Here is a 9,373-nt window from a genome sequence, read left to right on the forward strand (position 1 = left end):
TCTGGAGTTCTATTTTGTTTTCTTGTACTCTTTTTAGTTTTCTCATTTATTTTTTTCTGTAGCTCTCTCAATCTTTTTCTCTATCTATTGAAAATACCTGAATGTCATTCTTCGAAATTCCTTTTCTGGTGATTCCAATGTCTCTTCTGCCTCAGGAATGTCTTGGTTCTGTACATTTGTCACCTGTCTGTGCCAGCTTATCTTTCTACTTCATGTGAACGGAGATGCCTGTTGTCTCAGACTCAGAGCAGATGAACTCATGTTGTTCATCTCGTGTACAACAGAATAAAACACCTGCTGGTCTGAGGCCATCCTCACAATTGTTCTCATGCTTGAGCCCATTGTTGCAGCCACTGTGTCCATCCATCTTGTTGCGGGCCTTCCTGTTTTTGCCGACCCTCCACTTTACTTTCTCCAGGGACCAGTCTCTCCCTGACAACATGTCCAAAGTACATGACATGAAGTCTTGCCATCCTTGCCTCTAAGGAACATTCTGGCTGTACTTCTTCCAAGACAAATTTGATTGCTCTTTTGGTAGGCCATGGTATTTTCTATATTCTTTACCAGCACCATCATTCACATGCATTGATTCTTCTTTAGTCTTCCTTACTCAATGTCCAACTTTCACATGCATAGGAGGCAACTGAAAATACCATGGCTTGATTCAGGTAGTCCTCAAAGTAATTTCCTTGCTTTTCAATACTTGAAAGAGGTTTTGGACAGCAGATTTACCCAATGCAATGCATTGTTTGATCTCTATACTGCAGTTCCCATGAGTATTGATTGTGGATCTAAACAAGACAAAATTCTTGACAGCTTCAAACTTTTCTCCATTTATCATGCTACCCTTTGGTGTAGTTGTGAGGATTTTGGTCTTCTTTACATTGAGTTGTAATCCATACTGAAGACTGCAATCCTCGATCTTCATCAGCAAGTGCTTCAAGTGCTCTTCACTTTCAGCAAGCAAGGTTGTGTCATCTGCATACTGCAGGTTGTGATTAAGCCTTCCTCCCATCCTGATGCTGTATTCTTCATAGAATCCAGATTCTCTGATGATCTGCTCAGCATACAGCCCAGGTATGGGGAGAGGATACAACCTTGATGCACCCTTGTCTTGATTTAAAACCTTGCAATATTCCCTTGTTCTGTTCACCCAAATGCCTCTTGATCCCTGTGCCAGTTCCATGTGAGAACAATGAGGTGTTCTGGAATTTCCATTCTTCTAAAGGCTATCCATTTTTTGTTATGATCCATAGAGTTGAATGCCTTTGCATACTCAATAAACCACAAGCAAACCTCTTTCTGGTATTCTCTGCTTTGAGCCAAGATCCATCTGATTTCAGCAAAGCTATCTCTTGTTCCATGTCCTCGTCTGAACCCGGCCTGAACTTCTGGCAGCTCCCTGTCAATGTACTACTACATTCATTATTGGATATTCTTCAGAAAAACCTTAATTGCATGTGGTATTAATGATATTGTTCTATAATTTGAGCATCCTGTTGGGTCACCTTTCTTTGGAGTGGGTACAGAGATTAATCTCTTCCAGTCAGTTGGCCAAGTAATTATCTTCCCAATTTCCTGGCACAGACTAGTGAATGCTTTTAGTGTTTACTCGCTAGAATTAAAATATTGTTTTTGAAAATGCACAACACGGATTAATCCTTGTGTGACAGATGGAGAGCTGACTAGATCAAATTCTTTCGATAAACACTGGGTACATGAAGAGTGGGGGATGGAAATGTTCAGACCACGAACCTCTTGGAGAAATGTGCTGCTACTTCTGAAGATCCCGCCAACACTTGTCTGGCAAAAGCCCTGCCTATTATTTCTAAATCTCTTCCTTCTGTAAAGCTTTTAGTCTGCCGAATCTACAGAAGAAAGCAACTGACCTCTTTCTTACCTGGAGTCTGTAAATTTAATCCTGGATCCAGCCTGGTGTGGGGTTTGGAGCTGACGAACAGGTAACAAAGCACACAGGCGGTGACAATGAAGACCAGGAGGACCACCGCTGCTATGGACAGGCCCACCAGAGCGCCAACGCTGCAGAGAGAAGATGGGCAGGAGCTCAGTGTCGAAAGTGGACTTGAGAGGCAGTGTGAGGTAGCAGACCTGTTGGAAGTGCTGTAGAAATGAGCCCGTTTTGACTTGTCCTTGCTGGTCTTGGGAAACCACAGTTGACCCACTAACGGAAAGGTTAGAGGTTTGAGCCCCCTTATGGGCTCCTCAAGAAGCCCTGGTGGTGCACTGAGTTAAGGCGTGAGCTGTTAACTGCAGAGCTGGAGGTTCCAACCCACCAGTTACCCTGAAGGAGAAAAAAAATAAAGATTTCATCTCAGAGATCCTAAAGAACAGGTCCGTTTTACTCTGCCTTAGAGTGTCACTGTGAATCAGAATCGACTGAAAGGCTCCTCAAAAGGCAGACTGGAGGGTCGACTTCTGAAACATCAGCCTGGCAAACCCAGCGGAGCACATGGCTCCACTCTGACACACGGGGGTCCCAGTGAGCTTATCCACCTTGAACAGGCTCTCTTTTCCTGAGGACAAGAAAGGGCCCCTATGCACTGTCTGAAGCCCCCTCATAGGTGCACGCTTTCCTGTTCCCATGTCAAATGTCCTTGTCTTGATATTGATTCCTCGGCCATCCTTCTTTATTAATCCAAGGAACTTGATCGGTAAAGGGCACTTGATTTTTAAACTTGTTTTTAATTGTGCATTAGGTGCTGCATTATTTTTACTTCCAGAACAGATCATCAGTTTTATGGTCAACAGCTCATACACACGGTGTTGCAATTCAGCCATCACAATCCCCTCAATGCGCCATCCTCGAGTCTCCTCCCGCCTTGTAGTTTCTCTTCCCATGCCTCCTTCTCCCTACCCATGGGACTCTGTCCTTGGGTAGACGCTGCCCCTCTGACCTTAAGTGGCTGGTGTTGCTAGCACCGGGGAAAGCTTTGTGCCTGACCAGGGGATGACTGAGGGTCACAGACTGGAGGTTCCGCTGGGTTTCTTTTATGATTTGTGTTTTGTTCTACAATTTTCTCTCATTCTACTCAGCATCTTCTAATATGATCCTTTTCGGTGCAGTTGGAGGTAGTCCAGGACACTTCACGCAAAGACCTTTGGCACTGTGGTAGTTACATAATCTGGTGTCAATTTGAGGATTAAGAGTGTAGGGGTGGAGTCTAGCCATCAATCAGGATATAGCCATTGAGGGCTCTGTGTGGGCATGGCCTTCTCCTGAAGTTTCTGGAACTCAGGTATTTCTTCCTTGGAGGTGTGAGACACACTCTCTCTCTCTGCTCACTCCCTTGGAGACTCTACTGACAAGGCTCACTCCCTGGGAGACATTGCAGCTGACAAGACACATGGAATTACGCTAGTGCCCTGAGCTGGAGAAGCCACAGAGAGACCCCTGCCAGCGCTGAGATACTTACAATGCCCCTGGATCCAGAGGGGATCCTGATAGATCTTCTCCAAGGACACAGGGTGATCAAGAGGGATCATTAGACTCTATCCATAATTGAGGGATGGGGGTGGGAAAAGGGGTTACTAAACAGAGGGCATTGGAGAGATGAGGCTAGAAGATCAAAGGCATAAATCTGACTTGAACAGTTAAAATTTTGTCAATTGATTTCCCCTCTGATGCACACTGGATCTGACCTGGTTTTCAACACTGTCTTTTTGTTTTGTTCTGTTTTGGGTCGTTCGTATTAGGGAGAAGCTCAGAGGTGTCATGTCACTGGAGATCACACTCTTGAAGTTGTGTGATGTGCTGTTCTGTTTTTCGGTAGATGCAACTCAGGATTGATGAGCCGAGAAGGACAGCAAGTAAAACAAGGGTTTTGGGAGGCCAGGGTACAGAGGCCGGGGGTGGGGAGTGGGGGTGGGGAGGTAAAAGGGAGACAATGTCAAGGAGTCCGGAAAGAAAAAGAATGTTTGGAAACTGATTGTGGTAGCAATTGTACAGTACTGCTTGACATGATTGAACTATGGAATGATATACGTACTAACTCCCAATTAACAACAAATTAATAATAAATAAATAAGAGAGTTACAATCTCAGAAACCTACAGTGGCAGTTCTACCCTGTCCTATGGGGTTGCTATGCTAATAGAAGCAGGCAAATTTCTTTGAGAAAGGCTTAGTAAGATGGGACTGTTGCCTTCAGAAGAGTATAGAATAGACCTCAGTGGAGGGTATGTTGAGAAACAATGTTTCACATTTTGATATTTTTGCTTAGTAAAGGTTTCTCTGATTTTGTAGCAATGCTTTTTTGATTCATGTGTGTGTGTGTGTGTGTGTGTGTGTGTGTGTGTGTGTAAAAGGATGGAAGGAATACACTGAATCGTGAACCGGCTGTCTGTCTCTGGATGTAGCACGCACTGTGTATGTTCTGTCCATGTCTGTTGAGCCTTAGCACTGTAGAACCTTCTAGCCAGAGTTTAACTGTTGGCATCTGCATCTCTATGCCTGAGGCCTTCCTTCAGGCCAAAGCAGGCCCGGTGTACCCATTGGAGAGGTCAGACCGAAGGAAAGCCAACCTCCAGCAATTCGAACCAATGACTGGCCTGGAAACACTCATCTCCTCACTCTCAGGGGGCTCACTGAGGACACAGTCTACACTGGATGGCAGAGGTCAGCTAGCGGAAGCTGTGGGGACCGATCCGTGGTGACTTGCTTGGTAGCATGCCCTTGACTGCTACACCTCCTTGTCCCTGTTTCCCTCTCTCCCACCTACCAGTGCTTCTTGGGGTCGCTTTCAGGATCTTCCTTTGGGGAACTGAAACCAAGATCTTGGATTCCCCATGACTCCCCCCCTTTTTGTTGGTCTTGTTCTTTCCACAGGAACTTAGCATCCACTTGACAGACCCGATCATATCAAGAAAGGGCTGTGCAATCATCGTTACAATCAACTTTAGAACTCCTCCCGCCCGCCCGCCTTTTGGGCACCTTGGTGTTGATTCCCAATTTGCCACCACCACCCCACCTCCGAGTTCCCAGGGAATCATTAGCCCTGTCACTATCCTTGAGTTAGTTTGAGGACTCGCTAGGGTTTGTATGGCCATTGTCGGTGAGCCCTTGCTTGGTGTCTGCCCCAGGCTTGTATCGTTATCTGTATCGGGGAAACTGCTATTGGAGCATGTAGTACTCCTTCGGTCTTTCAAATTTAATGAAACATGGTTTTCTCTTTTGAGATATACTGACTGCTCATAGCGGAGACCTGTGCACAGGCTGAGACCCTACCCTTTAAAAAAGAAATCTCTGGGCACCTGGATATAAAGGGGCCTCAAAATAGGGTCATTGCCCAATTCTACCCTACAAATCCGGCTAGATCAGATCATGTACACTGGTACAGATAAGAGCCCGCAACACAGGGAATCCGGGACAGATAAACCCCTCAGGATCAATAATGAGAGTAGCACTATCAGGAGGATAGGGAGACGATGGGGGAAGATAGGGGGAACTGATAACAATGATCGACATATGACTCTTCCCCCCCCCTGGGGGGGATGAACAAGAGACAAGTGGGTGAAGGGAGACCATGGTCGGTTTAAGACATGAAAAAAAAAATTACATATAATTAAGGATTCATGAGGGAGGGAGGGTGGGAGAGGGAGGGGAAAAATGAGGAGCTGATACCAAGGGTTCAAGTAGAAAGAAATTATTTTGAAAACGATGAAGGCAACATATGTACAGATGTGCTTGTCACAATGGATGGATGGATGGATTGTGATAAGAGCTATAAGAGCCCCCAATAATTTTTAAAAAATCATAACATTGTGAATGAGGGGGAGTGCAGAGTGGGGACCCAGGGCCCATCCGGGGGAAATTGGACATCCCCTTGCAGAAGGGCTGCGGGAAGGAGATGAGCCAGTCAGGGTGCAGTGTAGCAACGATGAAATATGCAATTTTCCTCTAGTTCTTAAATGCTTCCTTCCCCCCACTACCATGATCCCAATTCTACCTTACATATCCGGCTGGACCGGAGGATGTGCACTGGCACAGATAGGAACTGGAAATACAGTGAACCCAGGACAGATGAACCCCTCCGGACCAGTGGCGAGAGTGACGATATCAGGAGGGTGGAGGGAAGGTGAGGGAGAAAGGGGGAACAGACGACAAGGTCTACATATGGCCTCCTCCCTGGGAGATGGACAGCGGAGAAGTGGGTGAGGGAGGTGTCGGATGGGGTAAGATATGATAAAATAATAATAATTTATAAATTATCGAGGGTTCAGGGGGAGCGGGGAGGGAAGGGGAAAAATGAGCTGACATCAAGGGCTCCGGTGGAAAGCGGGTGTTGTGAGAATGATGAAGTCAACATATGTACTAATATGCCGGACACAAATGATGTATGTATGGATTGTGATGAGTTGTATGAGCCCCTAATAAAATGATTATTTAATTTAAAAAAGCCCCCAATAAAATGTTGTTGTTTTTTTTAAAAAAATAGGGTCTTTGAAGTTATGGGTAAGAGAGCTTAGAGAATATGCCCCAGGCTGAAGGCTCTCTCTCCACAGTCTCCACTGGTCTGTCTAGGGGCGCGGGAACCAGCCCCTGCGGACAGAGCTGGGAACCACAGTAGACATTCCAAAGGGGTGCCGCTGGGCTTGGTGTAAGGGGAACTTTAAAGGATCATGGTCTCATGGTGAATGCACAGCCTCAAGAGGTGGCTAGTTCCCCATCCCTGGAGAGGTTTTGGCAAAACACCGGAAGGAGTGCATGTGTCAATGAAGTTAGCCATTTCTGCCCTGGGTGGGACATCAGATTAGAGAGCTAGCTGTCAGCCTTCTAGGGTTGCATTGATCTATGATTAGGAAGAAAGCTCTGGGCAGTGCAATAGTTTATGGGCTTGGCTGCACCTGATGGGTGGAGGTTTGAGTCCTCCCAGAGGCAGAAGACCTGAAGATAGTCTTCTAAAAAGGCAGCCTTTGAAAACCCATAAAGTACAGTCTCCTTCTGAGAGATAGAAGCTAGCCTGCAGGCAGAGAGGGAAAAGAGGCCCAGCAGCAGAAAGTATTGGGAGTGGCAGCCTGTTTGGAAGGGCGATTTCAACATCCGAGAGCAATTCAAATTGCTGCCATCAGACCCCTAGGCTGATTCTAAACGCCAAACTCAGCAAACCCAAGACTCTTTGCTGACCCCTTGCGTGCTTACTTCCCTGCCCAAGCCTTTGCAAGACTCAGCCACAGAGGAAGCAGGACCAGGTTTATGACTGACCTGAGAACTAGGAGCAGACCTGGGATTGGTCTGTCCATACACAGACAGGCCAAGTACCCCACATCTGACAAAAGCCCCTAGACACAGTTCGTTCAGGAGCAGCTCATTTGAGTTCCCACCTGCCGTGTGGGTACTTTCCTTTCCAAATAAACTCTGCTGGCTGCTGGCTGTTTTGTAGTCCATTTTTCCGCTCTCAAGATCAAGAGTCCCTGGACACATCAGAGCAGTTGCAACCTTTGACACACATGAAGTCACCATGAGTCTGAACTGAGTTTTGTATGATTACCAACCTTTGAAAATTCACTGTGACCCCCTAAGGGAAAAAGTGAGGAGCAGCCTAGCAAACAAAGACATTGGAGTCAGTCCTAAGTGTGAATTATCTAACTGTTGCAATATCCTCTGAGCATTCTGAACTTCTTTCCTTCTTTGTGAAGAGAGCAAGGCGCTAACCATACCTGACCACTCTACTCTCTAGCTGCTGCCGCCTTAAGGCTCTTGCCCTGGTCAAAAGCAGAAGGAGATGTTGGGAAACTGGGCCAGCCAGTGTAATAGCACCAGCTGCTTCTTGAAGGGGAGGACTGGCTGCCTGAGGCATGCTTTAAAGACAGTTACTCTTCTTAAGCACTCTCTCTCCCCAAGGAAATAGTGATTTTGATTGATTGATTTTTTTAAAGCCAGTTCTTGTGAATCAAGCCAAAGAAGAGTCTAGGACAGAGCCAGGTCTTCACCTTCCAAGGGTAAGGCTGTCAGGCATAGACTGAAAGAATCTTTTCAGGGTTTGGAACACATTGAACAAACACCCAGCTGTCTGAGGGCACTCGATTCCCCTCCTCCACTTTGCAATCGTCTGCGATGTTCATGAACCACATGACACAGCCCCTGTGTCCAGGAGGAGTCAACCCTGCATGCTTGGACTCTCCAGCTGCCCTTGGGAGGAGTGGGTGTCACAGCATGGAAGCACACGGACACTGGAAGTCGTCTCTCCAACCCTCTAGCAAAGTGTCTGAGCCAATAAAGCACTCCCTGTATCCAGAGGGTTTCTAAGGCAACAGAAACCCCTAAAGAGGTAGAGTTCTAGGTAGGAACAGGAGTGGTGGAAGAGGGATCAGGTCTTGCTTAGGCACTGAAGGGGTGGCACATCTCTGTGCCCTGAGTTGGAAACCCTATAGAGGGTGACCATGAGTTGGAATTGGTGCCTTTATTACATGCAGCAATCACACTCACGTATTATTTTACCCACTCCTCACAAGTCCACAAGCAGGTATTACTATCTCCATGTTAAGAATGAAAACAATAACTAACAAAAAGGCTCTGAGATTAAGTAACTTGCTCATATCCACCGAGCTTGATAGAGCCAAGGTTTGGACCAGCTTCTGACAAGCCAAAAAGCTGTGCAGTGTCTCTGTGCCTCAACAAGAGGTCAGAACCATCATCTTCCAGCACCCAGCGCATCTTATCAACACTCCATTGCTCTACTTTAAGGGTATGCCCTTTTCCTCTCAGTGGACTGTGAACTCCTCCTCCAGGGTAGAAGACAATTGATTTCTGTGTTCTGGCACAAAGCATACGCTATAACGAGTGCATGACTGAATATACTAATGACAAGAGAATAAGTTAATATGATTCTCTGAGTTACAAATAGTTGTCACATATGCATCCAAAACACACACACACACACACACACACACACACACACACACACACACACCGGAAAAGCCTTCAGAATGATAGCTTATAGAGCCTAGAAAGGCTTTACCACCTCGAATTGTCACTGGTTGACTTCACCTCTGTTTCCTTATTTGACCCTCACCACTGCCTTGTTTGGGAATCACGGTCATGATTGTTCACAATGCCATTGGATAAGATGCAAAGAGAGACACTTGGGGTTTGTTAGCATACAAAGGTGTCCTTTCCCACCCAGAGCTTCTGCGGCTCCTGCTCTACCCCGTTCTGGAACAGGAAGCTCACGGCTACTGAGATGGTCCACTCCAGCTCTTCTGTACTTGGCTTCCCACAGCAGGCTCAGCAGCAGGCCTTTTTTTTTTTTTTTGGTGGGGGGTAGCCAGGCTGTGAAATCTTTGCAGACCCCCCCAGTGCTCCAAGATGTGAATGCAGTAGGGAACCAGTGGAGAGGTCTGAGGGGCTGGCTCCA

The 9,373-nt window shown here is 46.5% G+C and overlaps 1 protein-coding gene across 1 annotated transcript in view; it reads right to left on the bottom strand.

Moving 5' to 3' along the window:
• SHISAL2A (shisa like 2A) overlaps nt 1-9,373 on the bottom strand; it is a 30,755-nt gene that overhangs the window by 19,319 nt on the left and 2,063 nt on the right. The window contains exon 2 of the mRNA XM_004699660.2: nt 1,901-2,040. Coding sequence (XP_004699717.1) covers nt 1,901-2,040 — 140 coding nt within the window. The remainder of the gene's footprint in view (nt 1-1,900; nt 2,041-9,373) is intronic.

Source organism: Echinops telfairi, unplaced genomic scaffold (genome assembly GCF_000313985.2).
Source record: "Echinops telfairi isolate 266 unplaced genomic scaffold, ASM31398v2 ScPeMD7_443;HRSCAF=831, whole genome shotgun sequence".
In the NCBI taxonomy this organism is placed as follows: Eukaryota; Metazoa; Chordata; class Mammalia; order Afrosoricida; family Tenrecidae; genus Echinops; species Echinops telfairi.